This window comes from Elephantulus edwardii, unplaced genomic scaffold (genome assembly GCF_000299155.1).
Source record: "Elephantulus edwardii isolate Elephantulus edwardi_28Jun2011 unplaced genomic scaffold, EleEdw1.0 scaffold00289, whole genome shotgun sequence".
Taxonomy (NCBI): Eukaryota; Metazoa; Chordata; class Mammalia; order Macroscelidea; family Macroscelididae; genus Elephantulus; species Elephantulus edwardii.
The window spans coordinates 560869-584724 of record NW_006400039.1 but is presented as its reverse complement, the minus strand read 5'-3'; the positions used below and the strand labels follow the sequence as shown (position 1 = coordinate 584724).

The following is a 23856-nucleotide window of genomic DNA, read 5'->3' as shown; positions in this document are numbered from 1 at the left end:
CACCACCAACACCACCACGTCCACCACCACTACCTCCACCACCACCTCCTCCACCTCCACCACAATACACAGATTGGTTCTTCCTGATTTTGCCCATCATGTCAGCAAGGTCACCCTGGATGTCCAGTGTGCTCTTTTGGGTTGGTGTCTTTCTGCCCTAATGCTTTCGAGTGTTGCCCATGCTGTGTGTGTATCAGCCACCTGTCCATTTCCCTACGAGGGACCGCTGCGCTGGACAAATATGCTTCATTTCTTCATCTGCTCTAGCGTTGGTCGGCATCGGGGTTGTTTCCGGCTCTGATGACTGTGAACGAGGCAGCTATGAGCACATGCAGCTACATGTCTTGGTGCATCACGACGAGTAGTCTTCCTGGATGAAGAGCTGGGAGTGGCATTGCTGGGTTGTAACTGGGCACACACCTAGTGCTGGGCACTCTGCTCACTCTCCGGAGCTGGCTGGCTAGTCATGAGCATGCCAGGTGCTTCACGTCCTTGTCAGAGCTTCCCAGTGTCATTTTTCAACTTCAGTTTGCCCTTCCTTGAGGAGCTAAGGGCGAGCACATTTTGACCCTGTGGCTGTCATCTTTTGTGCCTGCTCAAGCCATGTGCTTGTTTTACAAATCGGGCTATTTATCTTTCTCGTACTGATGTAGGCTTTACAGTGCCTGGAGCTGAGCTCGCAGGACCCTAGCCCAGTGCTGCCGGACTATCACTCCCCTGCCCCTTTTTATTGATGGCTTATTTTTATCTATCACATTTCCCCCACCATTTTTGTGACTTACTGTCATGTGTTCGTGTGGTTCGAATCCACCAGATGCTCTGCTGGAGAAGCAGGGACAGTCTCCTTCTGTACCAGTCAGATCTGATTTGACGGTACACACACACAAAATTAAAAAAAAAAATTAAAAAAAATTTATTCTAGCTCCTATTTCAGTTTCATTTTCATACAAACTTACAGAATTTTACTCCTTCCAGCGTCTCTGTTTTAAAATAGTAGGGTTTTTTACCACCCCTACCACCCCTGCCGTTATAGATAAATAAGGTATTTAACAGTAGCAACACCTTTTTTGAGGAAAACCTTGTGACCTGAAAAATGTGTTGATAATCTTCTGTAATTAAGATCACACAGCTGCCAGGTTGTCATGTGCCTTCGAGTCACCTGCAACTCAGCGACCCTGTGTGCATTAGCTCTGAACCCTGCCCTGTCCTGAGCCAGTCCCATCACCTCCAACAGACCTAATTCCTTCTCTCCAGTCACTGAGTCAATCCATCTCATCTTGGGTCTTCCTCTCCTGCGCTGTCCCTTACCCTTCTAAGCATGATGTCCTTCTCCAAGAACTGGTCCCTCTTGGCCATGTGCCCAAAGTCCGTGATACGGAGCTTTAAGATCCTTGCCTCCAGGAAGCAGTGTGGTTTCACCCTCTCCAGGACGTACCTGTTTGTTCTCCTGGCAGTCCATGGTATGTATGTTCGACACTCTTCTCCAGCACCACAGCTCAAAGGTCTCAATCCTTCTATCATCCTTTGTTATTGTCCAGCTCTCTGATGCAGAGCAAGTAATTGTGAAGACCATGGCTTGGATTGCACCTTAGTCTTCAGACTGACATAATTGCTCTTCAGTACTCTAGAGAGGTCTCTGACAGTGGACTTTCCCAAAGCAATTCGTCTTTTGATTTCCTGACTGCTGTATCTCTTCTCTATTTATCATGAAGCTACCAACTGGCCCAGTGGTGAAACAAAATCTTTGTTTTCTTGATGTTAAGCTTCAATCCGTACTGAAGCTTGCAGTCCTTGACCTTCTGCAGCAAATGCCTCAGGTCCTCCTCAGTTTCAGCAATCAAGGTTGTGTCATCTGCCTAATGCAGGTATAAGGTCCTAAATCTGTGGCTTAGATGCCCGCGTTCTCTCTCTCTTTCTCTCTCCCTTCCTCCCTTTCTCTCTCTCTCTCTCTTTCAGCATGACTGTATCTGGATGTTCCCCCACCATGCACACTTTTTAAGGTGATTTGAGTTTACCAAACAAATTGGTTTTCCAGTTGACCATCCACAGACATCTTGGTTTAGGACATTAATTAACTGAAACTGCATTCTTCATACTGATTCTCTTTCTTAACGATGCCTTTTGATGAGCAGAACGTCTTATTTTAATGAAGTCCAATTCAGTCTTTTGTCTTGTGGGTGATGTGGCTGGGGGTTGGGGGCGTGCTGTCTGGAGGAATCTGTCCTGCCCCAGGGTCATGTAGCTGCTCTTCAGCTCTTCTGTGGCCTTCTGGAAGCGATCACTTTCACAGTTAAATCTTGCTTCCTACCCTGTAAAGAGGGCGTGTGCTTCAACCCAGGGCACACTTCTTTGCCTCCAGGCCCCCACTGCAGGTTTTGAAGGGCCCACAGCTCTGCTTCCACCTAAGGCAGGCTCTCAAGTGGGTCCCCAAATTCTGACAGTGATGGAACTCTAAAATTCTAACTGTTCCTCAGGATCCTGGGAAGTTCCATGAGGCGGGAGAAAGCCCGCACCGACACCTGGTGGCCTCCTAGGAACACTGTTTGAAAACAACCGCCCTGGAAATGGGATGAGTCTTGTTTCTGACACAAAATTCTTCCAGAATATTCTCTCGGGGCTCTTTTCGGTCTAATGATGTTAACAGGCAAGCGCGAGGTGTCATAATCTTTAATACCCACAGCTGATAGGGGCAGGTGCTGGGCAGTGAAGGCCTCGGAGTGGCTGGGGCAGATACGTGCCCACGGTCCCCTGGAAGAGAGTGTGTGGGGCGCTGAGAGCCGAGGTGGGGGCTCCCCATCTGTAAGGAGCAGCCCCGGGCCCCAGGGAATGGCTACCTGAGTGGAGCCACCTGACGGCAGCCCTGGGGAGTCACACTCCTGGAAGCTGGGGTGTCTCGTGATGGAGCGTCCCCCAGTAGGGCCTGGCTGTGTGGTGGATTAAGTGTCTGGGCTGCTAACTGAAAGGCCAGCATTTGAACCTACGGCTGCTCCACAGAGAAATGGGGCAGCCTCCTCCCGTTGACATTTACGGCTCAGAATCAGCATGTCCTGGTGGTGACTTGGCTTAAGTGCTTGCTGATAATGGAGAGATCAGCCAGGCCCCAGCTACTCCTCCAAGGAAGCTGTTTGAGTCACCTTCCATCAGGTGCGGAGGGGGTTCGGGGGGTGGGGCCTGCCCTGCCCTGCCCTGCCCTGCCCTGCCCTGCCGGGTGGGTGTCAAGACCAGCCTGCCACAGCAGGAAGTTTGGGTTCTCTTCACCCGGAAACACTGCGGGTCGTCCCATCTTTCTGTGTGGGAGATTCTGGGTGGGTTCGAGCCGCTCACCTTTTGGTTAGCAGCCGATCACTTGACTATAACACCACCAGGTTTCTCAAAAACCAAAGCCCACCACTTTCAAGTTGATCCTGCCTCACGGGGACCCTCTCTCAGGTTTCTGAGCATAAACACTCTTTCCCTGGTTTGTTGTCGTTCGCGTGAAGACAAAGCTTTTCCGAGGCTGCAAATCTTAGACGACACTACTCGTATTGACCCGTCGGAGCAGCTCCTGGGAGCTCGAACCACCTCTAACGTGTCACACCCTGTGCCATCAGGGCCCCGAGACCCCCTCCAATCCACACCCCGCTTCCTCCCCAGTGGATGCAGAATGTGCTGGGCCAGGTGCTGGACGCGCTGGAGTACCTGCACCAGCAGGGCATCCTGCACAGGTGAGAGGCACACCTGGGGACACGGGGCTGCACCCCTCCACAGATCCCCCCATGCTTCCACACTGTGCACACACACTCCCAGGGTAGGTTTTCCTACGGAACATGGAGTGTGTGTGTGGGGGGAACCACGGTGTAGCTGTGGCCTCAGTCCTGCTGTGGGACAGCACCGCCCAGAGAGGTGGTCTGCGGGGGCGGGCGACATGGGCTGGGTAGTGGCCCCCACTCACATCTTAGCTGATGGAGGTGCTGTAGGCACCAAGAAAGGGGCAAAGGTACAAGTTCAGGAGTCAATGCAGATGTTGCTGGAGTTCCTTATTTTAATAATTCTCATTATTTTAAAAATTGTGCTGAGAGTTTACAGAGCAGTTGGTTTCCCTGAAACAATGACTGGGGGAGCTCTTGCTATTTGCATAAGCTGTCATCCTACACGTGACAGCACTCCTCCCGCCTCCTCCCTGGGATTCCTGTTTCCACTCATCCTGCCAGCCTCTCCCTGCCCATTTTCTGAGTTTACTCCTTGGGCACGTGTTGTCTTTGTGATCTTGTGTGACTGGTTGTGCTAAGGAGAGTTATTGGTCACCTCGATAATCTGGTGACTGGCTGAAGTGTCCCTGGACATGTAGAAACACTCTCTAAATTCAGCCCCCATTCTCCCCTCCTTGCCCCCAACATTCAGTGAAGAGGAGCCTGGATGTTAACAGGGAAACCCTGGGACCTTTTCCTACTTGTAGTTTCTGGGTTTGTTGTTGTTTCCAGATTTAAAACTATTACATTTTTGTAGGAAACCATTCTCTCAACAGTGGGCTGCAAAGGGGACATTTCCTTGAGAGGAGGGGACGGGTGGGCTGCTCCTGCATGCCTGGGGTGGGTGGGCAGGGAGAAGGTCCTCCCTCGAGTTCACGTGAGCCCAGCCACCCCCACCCTTCACTGTCTGGAGGCCCTCCTGGACTCCCACCCCCAGAGCAACCTAGACGTGGTGGGAAGGTGCGCCTGGGAGCACCCAGCAGCGGCACCGCTTCTCGGTTCCAGGAACCTCAAGCCCTCCAACATTGTCCTGGTCAACGATAACCACAGCCAGCTGCAGGACCTGAGCTCCAACACCCTCATGACCGACAAGGCCAAGTGGAACATCCGAGCAGAGGAAGGTGGCTGAGCAGCAGCTGGGTGGTCGGGGCGTGACGGGGCCAGGGGAGGCTGAAGAAAGGAAGTATTACTCTCCATTCTCTAAATCCCCGTGGGCCCCAGCTTGGATTGGGCTCCTGAGATCCCCGGTCTGGTTGTACCTGAACAGGACATCACCACAGGGGGCAGGTGTGGGTCCAAAAGCTGGTGACACTGGGAGAGCTCAGAGCAATAAGGCTGCGGTTAACACATGTGAGGGACGAGGGGACCAGAGACGGAAATGACCAGTGCTGACCGAGGGCCAGCGTATGCCAGGCCCTGCTGGGCAGACATCACTTCACTGGGTCCTAAAACATCAGGAGATGGGACAGGTGGGGACAAGGCGAGCTAAGTCCCCTTCCTAAAGAGCTAGCAGGCCACGGGGCTTCAAGCCTGTTAGCGGCTGTCAGAACAGGGAAGTCCAGAGTCCTGAGGAAGCAGGGGCTGGTGGCCCTGTCTGTGGTAGAAGGATGGATGGAAGGAAGGATGGATAAATGGGCAGGTGAGCGGGTTGGTGGCTCGATGGTGAGGTGAATGAACAGGGGCATTGGTAGGGGGACGTATGAGTGGGTGGGTGGGGTATGGAAGGGTGGACAGTTGGATAGATGGCTGGCTGGTTGGATGTGGGTCCCTAGAGACCCGGCGGGCAAGGCCCCTGGAGTCACTCCCTTTTCTGTGAGGCTGCAGAGCAGAGCCAAAGTCTAAATGGACCACTTGCGGCTGGGACCACCAGAGGTGGACAAAGCTGGACTGAGAGCCCCGGTCTTTGGGGCTCAGGTTTAGAATCTAGGGCAGCTGGAGCTTTGACACTTAAAGAGCCCTCAGTGCTGCTGGGTCGTAACTGACTCCCAGCGGACCCTCCCAGGTTTTCAGAGGCTGGAAGTTCCTGGGAGGAGACAGCCCACCCTGTTCCCGCACAGCAGCTCATTCAAACCACCAACGTTTGGTCTGACAGACTCACTCCCTACCCATTGGGCCACCAGACACTTAGGTGAGGCAAATATTTGAAGAAGGGCCACCTTTTCGTCATCTTGGGACAGGCCTTTTCCTGCCACCACCCCCCGCTGCTGAGACGGGCACACTCCACCCAGGCACACAAAGACACAGACACGCGTGTGCACACGCAGACCAGCTGGCTGGCACCTGTGGAGAGGGCCAGGCTCCTGGTGACAGGCCCGCTGACCCCACGCAGCATCCAGCATGTCTCTCCTCCACCAGAGGGCACCCAAGGGCTCGCTAAGCTGTATGTAGGGACACTGGACATTTCCGGGAGGGCAGCCTTGTGCGGCGGTCCCTGAGCCCATGTCTCTCGGTGCACCCCACCTGCTTCTGCCAACAGACCCCTTCCAGAAGTCCTGGATGGCCCCCGAAGCCCTCAGCTTCTCCTTCAGCCAGAAGTCTGACATCTGGTCCCTGGGCTGCATCCTTCTGGACATGGCAAGCTGCTCCTTTATAGAGGTGAGGGGTCGGGGCCACGTCTCTGTCACACTGGAAGGAATGAGGGCATGGGACGGGGGCACCCAGGTCCCCACCCCAGCCCTGACCGGATGGGATCTCACATCCACGTCATCGTGCACAGTTCTCGTCCTGAGCCTGTCCTCATCCTGTCTGTGTCCGTCCGTCAGGACGAGGAGGCCATGCTTCTGCGCAAGTCTCTCCGCACGTCTCCGAAGGGCCTGCGGGACGTGCTGCAGCAGCTGGAGGACAGGGGCATCCCCGACGCCGACACGCTGGTCTTCCTTCTGCCCCTGATGCTGCACATCAACCCCGAGGACCGGGGCACCGTGAAGTGAGTCAGTGCCCCTCCTGTCCCCCTCCTTCCACCGCGTGTGCGCACACAGACACACACCCCCCACCTGTGTGCGCGGACATGCACCCCCCACATACACACTCACACACACACACACGTGTGTGTGTGTGGACATGCACCCCCTCACACACACACTCACATGCACCCCCCCACTCACATGCATGCACACACACATGCACATGCATGCACAAACACCTGTGTGCGCTGACATGCACCCCCCACATACACACTCACACACACACGCCTTTGTGCACGGACATGCACCCCCACATACACACTCACGTGCACAGACACCCATAAACATGAATGTAGACATGTGTGCACACACACCCAGGCACACATTCATGAACAGACACTACACAGAGGCCTGCGCACATAAGACACACGCACACACACATGCACAGACCACGAATGCCTATCCATCCACAGTTACACAAGCACGCATATGCACTCATGTGTACACACACCTAATGCAGACACAGAACACACGTGGACAGGCAGGAACAAGCACACACACAGTAGCCACTGCATCCCTAGTGGCCACAGACCTGACTCACCCTGGGCAGCGGGCCCCCCTGCAGCTGTCACTCTTGTGTGGATGTCCCTCTGTGCACATGGCCAGCAGATACATGAGGCCAGGCCAAGAGCTGTGACACTGGGAGGGTCCAGAGGAAAGTCTCCATTTTCCTTCAGAACCAGAAGAAAAGGAACAAGTAGCAAGGCCGTGGCCTAGCCTGCATGGCGCTCAGTGACACGGTGGCCAGCCATCCCTCCCTGGTGTGTCTGTGTGTGGAATTGTAGGGAGGCCAGCGGTCACACAGAGCCTCATGTTAGTGCAGGCATAAGCCTTTTCCATGACCACGTGCTGCACTTGTGGTCAAGGGGCCATGGTGCAGAACCTGTCGCGAGAATGGCTAGTTTGGTTGTTTTGGTGAGCCAGTGTCCTTGGCACCGAAGGGGGAGCTGGAGCCATCCCCCATCAGGAGTGTGGGGCAGGAACTGCCTGTGTGGTTTCCGGGGTGCTTGTGGGGAGCAGAGCTGCTGAGATGGGGCTGCTAGGCCACCAGCCAGTGGCATGGGACCCTCGAGGAAGGGTGGCTGTGGCCCTGGCCTCCCTCTGTTGTTTGCAGGGACCTCATCCACTTCACCTTCGTCACCAAGGGCTTCAAGTCCTCGAGCGTGGCCGTGACGATGCACAAGCAGCCCGTGCCCTCACTCATTGTCGACGTGCTCTTGGAAGGCAACATCGCAAGCATCTTAGGTGCTGGTGGGCAGCGGGGCCCCACTGTCCGCTCCCCGACCAGGGAACGGCCCCGCCCTGGCCCCGCCATCGCTCCCAGAACTGATGCACAGACCCCGCCCCACAGCACTCTACATGAGGCATCTCTCTTCTTGCCAGCCCTCTCTCTGGAGACTTGCCCTTGACCTCGTACTCCGCCAGGTCTCTCCAAGGCAGCCTCTCTCTCTCTCACTCACTGAGATCGCGTGGGAACAGGCTCATAGCTGCCCCGCCGGTGGGCTTGCAGAGGGGAAACTGCCCGCCATTGTGTGTCAGTGGCAAGAGGCCACTTCCCCTCAGAGCAGCTGGTGGAGTCCTTCCCCGGGAGGCCATCAGAGCTCCCTTCAAGCCAGCTGGACTTTTCTTATTGTTGTTATGTGCCATCAAGTCGCCTGCGACTCACAGCAACCCTGTGTACAACAGCCCTAAACTCCGCTCTATCCTGTGCCAATCGCATTGCCTCTGACACACCCATTCCGATTATCCCAGTCACTGAATCAATCCATCTCATAGAGGGTCTTCCCCTCCTGCACTGTCTCTCCACACTCCTAAGCCTGATGTCCCTCTCCAAGGACCTGTCCCTTCTTAGAACATGTCCAAAGTATGTTAGACGGAGCCTCAGAATCCTTGCCTCCGAGAAGCAGACTGGTCTCATCCTCTCCAGGATGAACCTCTTTGTTCTCACAGTCCATGATATATTCAACACTCTTCTCCAGCACCACAGTTCAAAGGCATCAACTCTCCTTCTCTCATTCTTAGTCATTGTCCAGCTCTCTGATGCTTAGCAAGTGACTGCAAAGACCATGGCCTATATCAGACGCACCTTAAGACTCCAGACTGACAACTTAAAACTCACCCAGTCCCCACGCCCTGTCCAATTCCAAAAGCACATCCACATTTTAGGTACCTGTTAGAGCAGCCTCTGTTCCCAGGACCTGACTCTCTATCTTGGTTATGTGCTGCTTAAAGGAAATCATGCAAAAGAGGGCCTTAGACAGACAGACAGACAGACAGACTTGCATTCTCTCAGCTGAGGTGGCTTGAAGTCTGAATTTGGGGTGCCAGCTCCAGGGGGACAGTCTTAAGTCCTTGGTGATCTTCTTGGGGTGGCATCTCCCCTGTGTCATTCCTGCTTACTCCTCTGTCCTCACCAGCAGTCTTTCGATCTCAGAGCTGACTGGCTCAGAACCCACAACACGACCTCTAACGTGACACATTCCCACGTGGATTCCAGCCACACTCCTGGGATGGAGTAAAGAGCCGTGGCTTGACTGGGGTGTGAGGAGGGTCTGTGTGCCATGCGTGTGACCAGCAGGGGCACATGGATGGCACCCTAATGCCCCATGTCTCCCGCAGAGGTCCTGCAGAACTTCTCCAGCCGGCCCGAAGTCCAACTCAAAGCCATCAAGAGACTCTTGATAATGTCTGACGAGGAACTAGGTAGAGACCCTGTGCACTGCTTCTCCCGGGCGGACCCGGCAGCCAGCCCTTCTCTGAGGCTGGACGGCAGAGGCTGTGTGTCCTCATGCTGCCTGCTCCCTGCACAGAGGACTGGGGACTCCAGGACTCTGGAATCAGGGTGGCTGCAAGCAGGCCCAGCTCACATCCTGCAAGAGCAAATGCCCTGACCTTTGATCCTCAGTTTTCTCCTCTGTACAATGGGGACAGTAACAGAGACGTCCCTAACCTGCATGTGGGAAAGATTACCTAAGACGATCCTGGCCCTGGCTCATCGTGCCATCTGTCACACCCTGTAGGTGCCCCTTCCCACTGGGCCCTCTGCTAAGGCTGGCCTGGTGCCCTGCCCGACAGGTGTGCCGTGGCCAATAGCGATGGTGGAGATGGTGATTGGGGCCCTGAAGCAGCATGATCGGGTCCTGGCCTTGCAACTATGCGGCTGCTCCCTGCTGCTGCGGGTTCTCGGACAAGGTGGGCTATTGCTTTCCCGTCCACACTCCACCTCCTACCCTGCCCGCATCTCCACCTTGCTAATCCCTTGTGCCCATCCTGTCCTGCCTACAACTGCTCTGCCTCCCCACTGGGCCCTGTCCTCTACCAGTCTCTAGATGATGGAGGGGACAGGATTCCAGCCTGTGTCTGCTCCCTGTGGCCAAGGAGACAGAGTCCTTGGAGTGAAGCTCACAGAGGAGATGCTTGAGGAAGGGTGGCAGAGGGGCCGAGTGCGGCCAGAGGGACAGCCTAGAGTCTACAGGGTGGAGGGGGAGAGCAGAAGTCAGGAGCCTGCTCCACTGTAGGAAAGGTCTCCCCGTTTTCGTTGTGGAGTGAGAGGCCTCGTCTGCCTGAGTCCAGCAGGCACTGCTTCAGAAGATGACGCCTCCATCCCGCAGAGAATCCGTGAATGTGAAAGGTGCTCACAGCTGACATGGCCTCACATCCCTGATGTCCCGGCAGGTGGTGACCTGGGCAGGTGGAATAGTAGGACAAGGCTCTGGGTGCAGGGTAAAGCCATACTTGGCCAGGCTGCCAGTGTAGTGGGGCTGGGCCCCAGTGGAGACAGCCAGCCTGGAGGGGGCCAGCTGAGAGTCCAGTTGTGATGGGGCTGACGCCCCTGCCTTCCCCAGGCCTCTTCCCCACCTCCCCAGGGCTCACGCCCCTGCCTCTCTTCAGCTTCCCTGGGGTTGACCACCCCCACCTCCCCGGGCCTGCCTGGGCCTGACCGCCCCACCTTGCCAAGGCCTTTCTTCTCCCTCCCATTCCTGCCTTCCCTCGCTCTCTGCTGGGCTGGTTCCCGGCTCCCTGTGAATGCCCCGCCCCCCCCCCCCCCGCCCTTTCAGCGCTGGTGCAGGACCCAGACGCCGAGGTGCCCTGCAGCAGCACCATTGTGGCCTCCCTGCTGGGCATCATGCGGTGCCACCCTGACTCGGAGGAGCTTGTCGTCATGGGCTACAGTCTGCTCACCATCATTTCCAGCCAGGGTGGGCACTCGGAGAGGGACTCGGGCGTCGGTCCTGGGGAGGGCGATTTGGCCCGCTTTGGATGTGACCAGTAACCTTCTGTCTGGACAAGCCGCCCTGTCTCTGTGGGCACCCACAGGCGTCTTAGGGTGAAGCACTGGCCACTCAGTCCTCCTGGGAGGTGGAGGCAGGTCCCCACTTGCAGCACAGTAGCCAGCCCGGGTTTTGGGGGTTAGGGAGACCATGGCGGGTGCTCTCTCCCCCTACCTCAGGAGTGGGGTTCTGAGACAGATGGGCTGCAGTGCTGAGAGACACTGAGGGAGGGAGGAGGGCTCCAGGTGGGCTTCCTGGAGATGGTGTCCTCATCCCAGCCATTCACAGAGTCCACAGAGGGGCAGCTGCAGAAGGCAGAGCTGTTTGAGCACATTCTGCAGTACCTGGACGACTTCCTTGAGAACAGGGACATCTGCATCACCGGCCTGGGGCTGCTCTGGACCCTCCTGGTGGACGGTGGGGTCTCCCTTACCGCCCGCCCCCGTCACCTCCCCATCCTGTCTGCACATTGCAAGGCCAGCCGCAGCCACCAAGGCTTCCTGAGAGTTTTGACTGAGGCAGAGGGAACACAAAGGGGGAGCCAGGGACAGCCAGAGAGGACATCCGTTCCAGGCCTCACACCCTGGGGATAAGGCCAGGCTACCATGGACACCACCACTGGCTCTAAGGGGCACTGGTTTCGCTTGCCTCTGCTGGGGGAGCTCTGCTGGTTCAGGAGCTGCTCCGTGGGACAAAGGCAGGCCATCAGCTCTGAGTCAGTTCAGCCTTCTAATAGACCTGTCCATGCTCCCACATCCCAGCGAGTGAATGAGGAGCCCAGAAAACCCAGGAGCGCCTGCTGACCTGTCCATGACTGTCCTGAGCCCCTCTTGGGGACAGGTCACCCTCAGACTTGAGGGCCCCTACTGTGGATTCCTTCCGACTTCCTGGGAACCTTGTGCTGCTGTCTGTGGTGGGAGGGGGTGTGTGTGTATACAGTAGGCACCGCCCACCAGGCCAGCTATGGGGGAGGGGTGGAGTGGGGCGGTGGGGGGTGTATACAGCAGGCACCCCCTGAGCACCAGCACCAGCTCCCCGCCCCTCCCTCTCCGGCTCCAGCTGTGCTTGTGGACAAGACGCCCTTGAATGAGGCCCCGACGCGTGTGGCCCAAGTGATGGACACCTACTTCCTGGACGTGGAGATGGTAGAAGCGGGCTGCGCAGTCTTCTGGCTGCTGTCCTTGCTGGGTGAGTGGCCTGGTGGGCGCTGGGCAGTGGGGCCCGTGGGTGTCCCAGGCCACACGCAGGGACAGTGTCTTGCACAGGCTGCATCGAGGAGCACCAGCTGGAGAAGGTGGTGGTGCTGCTGCTCCGGAGTGTCCAGTTGTGTCAGGACCGGGTCCTGCTGGTCAATAACGCGTGCCGTGGGCTGGCCAGCCTCGTCAAGACGTCCGGTGAGGGCCTGGCCGCCGGGGGGTGGGGCTGCACTCAGACCTCCAGGTACACGAGGCAGGACGCCCCCGCCAACCAGCTGCCACTGGGCCCTGGACACACGTCCCCGACGGCTGGTCATTGCTCAGGCTGCTCGGTGCACACACCCCCACCCCGACGGCACCTCACTTCATCTGCCAGCCCCTAGGCCCGCTGTTCCAGCACTCAACTCCCAGAACACGTGTGACACCATGGGATAATTAGTGTGACACCTCTGAGGTCAGGGATGGGGCCTGCTTCTGCACTGTCCACTTCTGGTGCCCTGTTGGAGCCTACGCCAGGCTGCCTGCTGGGTCCTGGGCTCCCAAGGTGAGCAGCATTCCTGGGGCCTGTCTCTGCCCGGCCCTGTCTCCACCACTTGCGGGGGTGTTTATAGGCAACAGGATGGGCTTAGGGGCTGGGCAGCCAGGTCTGGGTCCTGCCTCCCACATGACTGGGCCCGGTGGTTGTGTCCCAGGGCCCGCTGCAAGGACCCGGATAGCAGTCCATGTGGGACAGGAAGGGGCTGAGGGCCCCACTCAACTCGATGACAGAAGACATGCACCGTGTCCCCCGAGACTTCAGCATACACTCATGAGGGGGTGCAGGCGGGTCCCGGCACCCAGCAGTCTGCACCCATATGTCCACCTAGGGTCGATGTCAAGTGCTCACTGGCCACTCACCACCGAGCTCTGTCCCTGTACACGCACCCAGGGTGAAGCTGGGGATGCTGGCACCACAGGCTGGGCCCCTGAGGCACAAGTTAAGTCTGGCACTTGGTCACCATCACCTGTCCCCTCCCAGAGATGGCGGCCTTCCAGGTGGTGATGCCGCCTGAGGAGATTGGCAGTGGCCTCAAGCTCCTCCAGGAGATATACCAGCTGAACAAGGACGCCCCGGAGGTGGTGGAGAGCGTGTGCATGCTGCTGTCTCATCTCAGCGCCTATGGTGAGCGCCCCGTGTCCCCACTCACGCCCCGTGCCCCCCCACTGACGCCCGTCAAGCTCAGTGAGCGCCCCGTGTCCCCCACTGACGCCATCCAGCTCGGTGAGATGCCCCATGTCCCCCCACTGATGCCCGTCCAGCTCGGTGAGATGCCCCATGTCCCCCACTCACGCCCGTCCAGCTCGGTGAGACGCCCCATTCCCCCACTCACGCCCCGTGTCCCCCACGCCGGTCCAGCTCAGTGAGCGCCCCGTGTCCCCACTCATGCCCGTCCAGCTCGGTGAGACGCCACCCCTGGTCCCCTCACGTGCAGACACCCGTCCAGCTCGGTGAGACATCAGCCCTGGCCTCTCCACCCCCCCACTCACACCATCCCTCTCAGTGAGACACCCCCTCTGCCCCTCATGTCATGCCCACCCAGCTCGGTGAGACCCCTTCCATTCCTGCACTCCCACCCATGTCCCTCTCCTCCACACTCACGCCCGTCCAGCTCAGTCAGACCTCTGATGCCCCCTCTTCCAGCTCCAACACCCCTATGTCCCCCACATTGGCACATCCATCCCTTCCTATGGTATGAGCCCCTTGTGGGTACCCATACCCACACCTGACCAGTATCTAATGTGTTCCCTTGTGGCTCCCAACACCATTCCCACCCAGGTCCTATAGGAGTCCCCCCAGTGGCCCCCACTCGCTCTCCTCCCACACCCAGGAAGCCAGGCGCCCATCCCAGCCTTTCATGAAGCTGCTTCTGACCTAGCTGCAGGTCTGAGAGCAGGACCGGGTAGGGGAGCACAGCAGCCAGGCCCAGCTCACAGCCCTCTCTGCCCACAGAGGAGATCCTGCCAGAGCTGGTATCCACCGGTTTCCTGGCCCTGGTCCAGGAGATCAAGGAACGCTTCGCCTCCAGCCTGGTGAGTGACAGGTCCAGCGGGCTCTGCCCATGCTCAGCCTGTCTACACAGGGTTCAGGGTGGGGCCAAGGCCTACGTGGAGCTGACCATGGTCCCAGGGCTCAGTGCAAAGGTGCCCAATTCAGGTTTATGATGCCCCAACCAATCCTGGAGCGGGGAGCCCTCAGACCTGTGTCTCGGGGGGCACTCAGCTGTTAACTGCAGGAAGGCTGGAGGTCTGGGCACACCGACACCGGCCATTCCCCCGCAGAGCCTGCGGGCTGCGTGGGGTGAGCTCTCACTCACTGTTCCCCCTCAGGAGCTGGTTGCCTACGCAGAGCAGACCCTCCTGAAGCTGGAGACAGTGCCACCCAGCCTCACAGAGTGACCAGTGCTGACCCACGCTCTCTTCCTGGCCACAGATGCCAGCCTGTCCGTGCCGTGGCGGGAGTGGTGGCTTCTGCGTGGAGTGTGGGGGCTGCCTGCCCCTCTGCTGGGTTCAGTAATACTGTGTCTGTCCCTGTGTGGTCCTGGACAGGGACCTCACCCCAACTTCAGCTGGGGAGCAGAGTGCACCTCGGACTGTACACACCCAGGTAGACACATAAATGTTTATTTTATGTTTGATGCTGTGATGGGTACATTTGTGTGGTCCCGTGGCCTGATACAGGCCCTGGCTTCAACCGCTCCAGTCAGACAACTCTCCTGACTTAGAGAGCCAGGCTGGCCAGTCAGGGTGAGGTCCTCAGACAGAGTGGGGAGGCAGCTGGTCTAGGAGGTCATCTCTCCACTCCGCACCGCTACCCCTCCCATGGTCAGCATGCAGCTTCGCCTCTGCTGGGTGCTGGCTTCACCCCAAGGAGGGGGTGAAGAAGACACTTGGGGTCCCACAAGCTGGGGCAGGGCAGTGCCAATGTGACCACTACAGACCCAGTGACCAGAGCTGCTTCCCCCTGGAGCTCCTAGGGGAATGGCCCAAGGAGCCATCACATCAACAGTGACAGGTGAGCGACTCCCGCAGTCCCACCTCCTGCAGTGCTCAGAGAAGACGGCTGACCGCGGCCATCGCCCCATCCTGACCACCCGCCTTGACAGTGTAAAGGAGACAGTCCACGAGGCACTGCAGTAGTCACTCAGCATGGTCGCAGAGCTGCCCGTGGTGGATGGCTCATCCAGTGATCTGGTCCCGGCGCTGCCCCAGCACGGGGGTTTTAGGTGTGGCGACTGTCTGGGGCAGCACTGGCCACCTGTCTGTTCTTGGCAGTACCCTCCCATGCCTTCTTCACCATGACATAGAGCCTCATCGCTGCCTGGGCATCTTGAACCTGGGGACAAAGACAAGGCTGTGACCGTGTCAGGGAGCCCGGGACAGGCCAGTGGAGCTAATGCCACACGGACAGCACAAGCAACCTGATCTGAGACTCTGTGGGGAAGGACAGGAATGGGGACTGACCAGCACAACCATGCTGTTATGTGTCCTTAAACATGGGGTCCTCTCCAAGGGCCAGCCCCATGGCCAGAGACAGGCAGGGGGGCCTGAGAGCTCAAGACCAAAGGCAGGCTGGGTGAGGGGAGTGGGTCCCCAGTCCATTAGGAGGGGTCAGCTGGCTGGGCTGCACAGTCCTCAGGGCGTTCAGTGGACACTGGTGACCTAGCCTTGTCTTCCAACCCCATGGTTACAGTTGAGTTCCTGTGACCTCCTGGAAGCCTGCTGGGCATCTGTTTCCGGACAGGCCTCTCCTCCCTCCCTCTAGCTCAGGCCTGGCCCGTCAGGTCCCGGCTGTGACCCAGGACACTCACCGAGCAGTGCTCCGACTGCTGCACTGTGATGCCCAGGATCTTCTCTGACAACAGCTTCAGGGACGGACGACCACTCTGGAGGGGAGATGGGGACACACAGGGCCAAGTTTGCACCTGAACAGGGTGGCCCTGCTGAGAGCCCCAACCACCAGCCCCTCAGGTCGCCTTCTGATAGAAGCACCTGGCGCCATTAGGCTGCAGCCACCCGTCACGTGGGCAGTGACACAAAGGGACACTGGAGTTGTCCCCCAGCTCCACCACCAGGCGAGGAGGGGGCTGCATGGGCCACTCAGCCATGCTGTCAGAGGCGGGGTCAGGACAATACACAGAGCTTCATGGAGCTGAGCGCGCAGGCAGAAGGCGGAACTCTGTGGTCTTCCGAGCTTACAATTTAAGGCCCGGGACCAGCAAGACACACTCGCCCAGCACGTGTGGGCCAGGGGCCAGGACAGGTAGGGACGTGAGTGGGACATGGAGCCACCTACGTTTACTTGGCGCTTGAAAGGCTTGTACTTCTGTGTGTCCCGGGTCTGCTTTTTGGGGTGATCGAGAAACAGCACCTGGAAGGAGCAAGCAGAGACCGTGAACCCCCGGCTTCACCCTCAGGAGCAAACACACACGTGTACAAAGACACACGTGAAAGACACAAGGTGGTAACGGGAACCTTTTGAAGAAACACAAAGGACTCAAAGTGACAAAGACCTGTGTCAACAAAACAAACACTGAGGGCGCCTGACCTCCACTCCCTACTGCCACCTTTCTCTACAGTGAAGTCAGAGGGGGCGTTTTCACAGCTGATCCCACAACTTCAGGGCAGCCTCTGGGGGACTCACGAGCCCGTGCCACCAGGGATGTGTGCATGACCTAGCGGCTGGGTGGGTTTCAAGAAGTCTGCACTGAGAGGCCCCTGGGGGACCGAGGACGGATGGGGACGTCTCAAGAACTCCTGGGCATGTGCAGTCTCCCTCCTGTCCCTCACGTGGTCTGGCCACAAGGGTGGGTCAGGGGCCCCGAAAAGGGCAGGGCTGCAGCACCTGGGCGCTGAGAGCAAATCCTGTGCTCACCACCCACTGCCCTGGCCAGGAAGAGACACGTTAAGGGCAAGATGGTGCCCTGAGGAGGTGGGCCCTGAGAAGCACATGACAGCTGGCACAGCAACCTGGCCTTGTCCACAGCCTAGGAGGACACGGGAGCAGGGAGTGGGCCTGCAGTGGGTTGGCAGGGTGCACACCTCAGTGCGGCCCCTCTGCTACCTGGGCACACCATTCACCTCACGGTGCCTCGGTTTACCATCTGTGCTGTCTTAGAACACCGGGGACTTTCCGACAGTGACATACCTTGCGGTGGGAAACCCACACACAAGTCCCTGTTGCCCCCAAACTAAGAAGGCTTGGCCTGGCCAGGCCCTTCTTCTCTGCTCCAACACGAGGTGGGGTGAGCCAGTCCCTCCTGAGGGGATTTACTGCAGGAATGCGCTCCTGGGGTCAGAGGATGAGGTCAGAGGGTGGCATCAGGGGTTTCCCATGGGAACCATGACTTGGGAGTGAGCGTGGGTTCTAAAGCCTCGGAGTCCCCCCATGGCACTGTGTGACCTGGCCGGGAATATGGCTGCCACAGGGAGAGCCGGCCCGACGCCCCACCCCCAGCAGGACCTTCAAGTCATTGTGCAGAGCGTGTCCCACTAGAATCCTGCCCTTCAGCATCTCAGCCACCTCCTTCTGGACGACGGCCAGCTCTTCTCCTGGAAACCAGAGGAACGCTTCAGAGGTGCCCCGGAGCCATGGGGTCCGGGAGTGCCCGCCAGCCAGGCACTCCGTGTGAGTGAAGGGCTGGCCAGTGTGCCCACACCCTCCCAGCACCCAGATCTGTTCTCCAGGTCTCCCCCCACCCAGGCCCTGTGCTGGGAGCAGTGAAGCCACTCAAGGGCCCTGGTTTGTCTGAAGGACTCCAGTGACCCGAGGAGGCGTGGGGCGTCAGGAAGAGATGGCGAGGGGGCAGACCTGCCCACTGCTGACCGCCCCCCAGCCCATGACGCACCCCGCCTGAGGTCCTCCGGCCGGATCCCACTGACTGCCGTCCGGTAGTCTGTCACAGGCTCCGCTGGCTGGATGTACTTGTCGTAAACACACTTGCCGTACTGGTTCACAATGGACACACGGGCAGCGACGCTCTCCTCTCCCTTGGGGCCCACGCCCACCATCTCGCAGTCCAGGGCCAGGGCTCTGGTCAGGCTGTGGACCAAAGGCATCAGTCAGAAACCCTGGGCGCGAGGAGGCAGCAGCACTGTAATCCTAGGGTGACGGGCCAGCACTGGCCTTCTCTTGTGTAGCCCCCGCTGCCTGGCGCCCCACGCACCCGCCGAAGCCCTGCTCCTTCACGAGGGTGATGCTGTTCTGGTGCTGACCCAGCCTCCTCCTCACTACGTTGGCGGCCTCTGGCCCTATGGCGGCCTCGATATCCTCTGGGTCAACGTCGTCAAACCAGATGTCGTCCCTGCAAAACAGACAGGAGCGTGTGGACCTCACTGGGCACTGATGAAAGCCGATGAGGAGAGGTGACCCCCAGGACCCAGGGGTCCTGACAACCAGCAGCTCCTGGACAGTGCCCCTCTGACCACACTCTCTCCTCAAACGTGCTGCTCTCTGAGCAGAGTCCACCTGTCATCACAGGTGTGTGGGGTGCAGGTGGAGACAGAATCCATGCCCGAGCACCTAGCTGTGATGCCCGTCAGTCCCCTCTTGTTACGAAGGTGTCCCCTCACGAGCACATTCAGATACAGCAGGTATCACTGAGCACCAGTGAGCATGTGCCCCTCACTGAAGGGAGACCAGGGACAACGAGAACTTGAAATTAAAGGGGAGAAGGTATGAAGCTGGGGAGACTAGATGAAAGGAAATGGGCCAACCAGAACAAAGCCGTGAGAAACGCCAGCAAAGTCACTGAACAAGTCCTGTCGATGCTGCTGCGTGAGAAGCTCAACTGCTGTGTGGACCTCCCCACAAACACAATAAACAAGAGTTCAAACAGAGCCGCAGAAATACAAATATGTCCAAGCCCTGTGAGGCACGCTGACCACACGCCCCAGTCAGCAGCCCACGTCCCGTTCAGTCCCCCTTAGTGTCCACTATGACCTGGTCAGCCCATCACACCCTGGTCAGCCAGCCCTTGGTGCCTGCACCATCTAACACCTTCCTGCGAAGCCTGTCTTTCACGTCCTCTGAGCCTGCTCTGATCGGACACTCCCCACCTCTGCTCCCATCAGGTCACCTGTGTCTGCAACCCTGTGACACACAGCCACTCTGCCCCCCCGTCAGGTCACCTGTAACAACAGCCACTCTAACACCCACCCCCGCCCAGATCACCTGTAACTCTGCCCCCCGTCAGGTCACCTGTAACAACAGCCACTCTAACACCCACCCCCGCCCAGGTCACCTGTAACCCTGTGACAACAGCCAGTCTGACTTAAAAATGCCCCACCTGGAGCTGAGCCTCTGAAGCCCGCCAACTGCAGGTCCCCCATGAGCTTGGGGCTCGGCAGTAGCACCCCACACAGCACCTGTCCTTACAGCATGTTCCTGGCGGCCACCCAGGCTCAGAGGACTTCCTGCCCAGACTGCCTAATGGCAAGAAGCAAACAGCAGTTGAGGTGCCCGGCATGGGCACCTGCTCATCCTGCAGACTGTGGGGGCCGCTGGAGGCCGGCTGTTCTGGGTCCTGAAGTCACCAGCCCTGCCCCCCACATGCCAACGTCCTGGCGGAAACACCATGGTCAATAGTGGACAGACCCCGGGGCAGGGAGATGGAGGCCTCCCAGCCAGCCACAGGAGACCACTCAGTGACCGTTCCACAAGGACAGAGAGCAGACACTCACTCAGCGGGTGGGGCTGGTATAGCGGCCTCAGCTTTTCGCTTCTTATGCTTGAAGTCCCCTGGCATTGGGGACACGTGACCATTTGTCCTTTCTGCAGTCCCCTTCTTCTTGTTCTCTGCTCCAGTGGCCTTACTGGGAGGTGCCGGCCCCTTCCTGGCCGTCAGGGACCCCGCTGACTCAGAACTCTTGCTGGTCCCCGGGACGCCGTCTCCCTTTGCTGGACCTGAGGCCCAGTGTCTGGCTGGCTGGGGCGCGTGGAGCTGCTTTCTGGCATCCGTCCGAGGGCCAAGGGGCTTCTCTGGGGTCTGCGGTTTCTGTCTCAGCAGCTGCAGGAAACGAGAAGAAAGGCCTCAGTCAACCCCGTGATCAAGCATAGTCTTCGGTGGTTAATCACCGCCCTCCACAATGTTGGAGGGACCTGGGAGGCGCTCAGGAAGGCGCTGTGTCACGTGGCATCTACAAGGAGCAGACGAGGGCCCACTCAAGTCCCCACCCCAACGCTCTGCAGACCCTGCAGGCTGCTTCCTGCTTCTCGGGCCGATTCCTCTGGAGATGTCCAGGCCTCTCATGCCAGGCGCCTGACGCCGGAGCAGAACTCCCAGCCTCTCCATTAGCGGCTGCACACGTTAACCATCCCCAGTGAACTGCTCTGACTCTGACTCTGTGAGTCAGAGCTGCATGCCGCCCAGCGGCCATGGCCTTTCAAGAGTTTTAGGGTCGTGTCTACTGTGAGGATCTTGGAGAGAGGGGCACAGAGAGGGAAAGGAGCTTCTGCAGTGATGGGTGACCACACACCCGTTACAGCCTGGCTGTCCTCCCAGGAGGGACGAGGTCTCCGAGCCACATGCCTCCTCTAAAATCCCAGCCTGGGGGCGTCCGAGCACCTGACCCTCCCACTGCGCCCGTAACCCCTTCAGGGTCGAAACATATTCCACTCTTTTTAACGAAAACCCTGTGTTTTCAGTAAAAGCAGCAATCTGGCTAAGACGGAGAAACACTTTCTGAAGCAGTACCGGTTCAGGAGCTCTGGTGGCCTGGTCTCCAGGCAGCAGCTGTGCTAACCCAGGGGCCGCACCTCACTGGAGGGTCAAATCCACAGGAGCCCCCCAGGAGCAAGACGGGCAGCTGTCTGAGATTTACAGCCTCAGAAAACTCACTGGAGGGTCAGCCACGGCGACTCCATGGCAATGACAGAAGACGGATTTTGACACACAGGCTACAGACTGCCACATAACAAGTACAGGGTGGGTAACACAACTCTGGATCTTGTAGGCGCCCAGAGCCCCTCTGGCACACTTAGTGGGAAGGAGACCTCTGAAGGTCTCTGGTGCCAGGGGTCACAGTTATACGGCCCCCAAAGGGCAGCAGCTTCCCAGGAAAGCCAAAGGCAGACAAGCCAAGAAAGGGTTACGAGTTACAGGGTACTACGTTCAGTGAATGAGGAAGAGTTAGGGCTTCCCTACAGCAGACACCCCTCTCAACTCCCATTCCTGGAAGAGGTGGGGGTACAGCTACGACCCAGAGCAGAGAGACTGGGGCTGCCCACGGGGAGGCCTGGTGGAGCTGCCCACGGGGAGGCCTGGGGGTGCTGCCCACGGGGAGGCCTGGGGGTGCTGCCCAGGGGGAGGCCTGGGGGTGCAGTGTTTCATGGTGGACGGCTAACCAACACGTGCATGATCAAAACCCATCAGCCCCCGGAGGGACAAGACAAGGCTTGAAAATCCTGCAGAAGACCCCCACGAGCCGGACTCCATGGCCGTGGGCCAACGTTTCAGTTGGGGCTGCCCTTAGGATGTGACTACGGGGATGCCCTCCTGGTCCCGTGGTCAAGGCAGGGACACTACCGAGAAGCTCGGGAAGTTGGTTCCATCTCCCCCATAACTCGCTGAGGCCAAGGGCACAGACTTGAGCCTTCTGGCCATTCCGCAGGTCACAGGGAGATGAGGCAAGTAGCCATCTTTCTCCAAGGCCGTCAAAGCAGAGACCAGGTGAGATGCCGCGAGACCCCAGGAAGCAGGGTGCAGGGCAGCTCCAGTGTGCTTGCTGACTCGTTGCAGTGACTAGGAAACTAGGAAACGGTGCCCCTGGCTGTCAGGGGCTACTGGAGGGGTTCTGACTCACAGTGGCCCCCATAAGACAGGACACCGTCCAGTCCTGCACGGTCCTTACAATCATTCCCGGAACCTCTGGGCTAGTCCATCTGGTCGACAGTCACGCTTTCCTTCCAGAGCCCTCTAGAAAGCACGGTGTCCTTCTCAGAGCACGTCCAAAGTATGAGAGATGAAGTCTCAGCTTGTTCACCTCTGCTCTCTACAAGTCAGCAGCCACACTCGAAATGACGGCCATCAAGTCCGACTGATTCACAGCTGACCTTCCCGTGGGACTTTTGCAGAGTGTAAGTCACCCGGGAGGAGGCTGTCCATCTCCCTCGGAGCTGCTGCCGGGTGGAAACAGCCGGGAAGGGGCACCTATGAGCACAACTCGCTCCTAACGCAACCCAGTCGGAGGCTGTTCATGTGACATCCACATCGCAGCAGCCCGACAAATGATGCCAAGTCAGCAATCATCTACTAAAAACCCGAAGGCGAGCAAGAACAAGGCGCCCTGGAGCCGGGGGTTCGGCTTCGCCCAGCTGCGGCGGTGTCAGTCAAGATGACAGCTGACAGCGTGGGAAACGCTGACAGCGTGGGAAACGCATGGGAAGGTCCCGCGGGGCCGCGATGAGCGGGGGAACCCTCGGTGCCGGGACCCCCGCCCTCTCCGCCGGGACCCCCGCCCCGTCCGCGGGGACCCCTGTCCGCCGGGACCCCCACCCCGTCCGCGGGGACCCTGCCGGCTCTCCGCGCTCTGCGGCCCCGGACACACGCGGGGCGCCCACCCGCCGGGGCCCGCGCGTCCCACCTCCTGCAGCGCCTTCCAGTTCTGGGAGAACTCTCCGGGAGCCGTCGGGGGCCTCACGGCGGGTTTGGGGGTGCGCTCCGGGGTGCCCGCGTCCTGCGCCTTGCTCTTCCAGAACCGGCCCTTGTTCTTCCTCCGACTGCGCTTCTTCACGACCCCTGGTTTGGTGGCGGGGCTGCTGGGCGCGCGCGCGGGGGCCGGGGCCTTCGCCATCCCGGCGCCGCCCGCGGACACCGACACTCACCCCGAGGGCGAGGACCGTTCCCTCGCCGGGCCGAGCGCCCGCGCCCGCGCCTGCACCGACCTCCGCCCGGCTGCCGCCCCTCGCTCCGCGGCCGGAAGGAGCGCGCCGCTTCGCCCGGAAACGACCCCGCGCACCGCCCACACGCGGCTCGACCCGCGCGCTCCACCCTCCGGAAGTGCTCTTCTCGGCGCGTCCGGCTGGAAACTGCGTCCCGCTCGGGTTCCGCGCGGTGGGCGCCGGCCGAGGCCGCTTGGCCGCGTAGGAATAGGATTTCCGGCCCAGCGAGCGGAGCCGGCAGGTAGGGCTGTGTCTGAGTCCGCGGGGAACGGCCCGACACCGGGGACGAGAAGTGCGGGTCCCGGAAGGGGAGTGGGGGGCCGCTGTCGGCGTGGCACCGCGGGCCAGAGGCAGGGACGCCGGCGGCCGGCAGGGGGCGCGCGGGGCGGCCGAGAGCCGGGGGCTCCGTTCACTTTAAATGTCAAAGAGAAGACGGGAAACTCGGCTTTAGGAGCTCTGGCGGCCCGGTGGTAAGGAGCCACACTGCCATCCGCGGTTCGAATCCACCACCGGCTGTGCTGCGAACAGAGCACGGGAACACTGCGTGGTTCACAATCAGGAAAAATATGAATTTGTTGTTGTTGTTATGTGCCGTCAAATCATCTGCGACTCAGCCCTAATCCCTGCTCTATTCTGTGCCAATCGCATTGCCTCTGACACACACACCCATCCCGATTACCCCAGTCACTGAATCAATCCGTCTCATAGAGGGTCTTCCCCTCCTGCGCTGTCCCTCCACCCTCCCAAGCATGATGTCCCTCTCCAAGGACCCGTCCCTCC

The 23856-nt window shown here is 59.1% G+C and overlaps 2 protein-coding genes across 2 annotated transcripts in view; one reads left to right on the top strand and one right to left on the bottom strand.

The window, feature by feature from the left end:
* LOC102876979 (chromosome unknown open reading frame, human C9orf96) overlaps nt 1–14594 on the top strand; it is a 35573-nt gene extending 20979 nt beyond the window's left edge. Inside the window, exons 7-20 of the mRNA XM_006900623.1 lie at nt 3634–3704; nt 4734–4849; nt 6205–6323; nt 6491–6654; nt 7806–7936; nt 9311–9394; nt 9767–9883; nt 10750–10890; nt 11251–11379; nt 12022–12150; nt 12228–12356; nt 13177–13320; nt 14149–14339; nt 14478–14594. Of these exons, the coding sequence (XP_006900685.1) occupies nt 3634–3704; nt 4734–4849; nt 6205–6323; nt 6491–6654; nt 7806–7936; nt 9311–9394; nt 9767–9883; nt 10750–10890; nt 11251–11379; nt 12022–12150; nt 12228–12356; nt 13177–13320; nt 14149–14339; nt 14478–14594 (1782 nt within the window). The remainder of the gene's footprint in view (nt 1–3633; nt 3705–4733; nt 4850–6204; nt 6324–6490; nt 6655–7805; nt 7937–9310; nt 9395–9766; nt 9884–10749; nt 10891–11250; nt 11380–12021; nt 12151–12227; nt 12357–13176; nt 13321–14148; nt 14340–14477) is intronic.
* Nucleotides 14595–15417: 823 nt separating this feature from the next.
* On the bottom strand, nt 15418–22988 carry REXO4 (REX4, RNA exonuclease 4 homolog (S. cerevisiae)). Its single transcript, XM_006900622.1, has 9 exons — nt 22779–22988; nt 20355–20357; nt 19878–20203; nt 18362–18499; nt 18044–18237; nt 17659–17747; nt 16492–16566; nt 16007–16081; nt 15418–15531 (listed from the first exon to the last, which is right to left on the bottom strand). The coding sequence occupies exons 1-9, from the start codon at nt 22986–22988 to the stop codon at nt 15418–15420; spliced, it is 1224 nt and encodes a 407-aa protein (XP_006900684.1).
* Nucleotides 22989–23856: the final 868 nt, after the last annotated feature.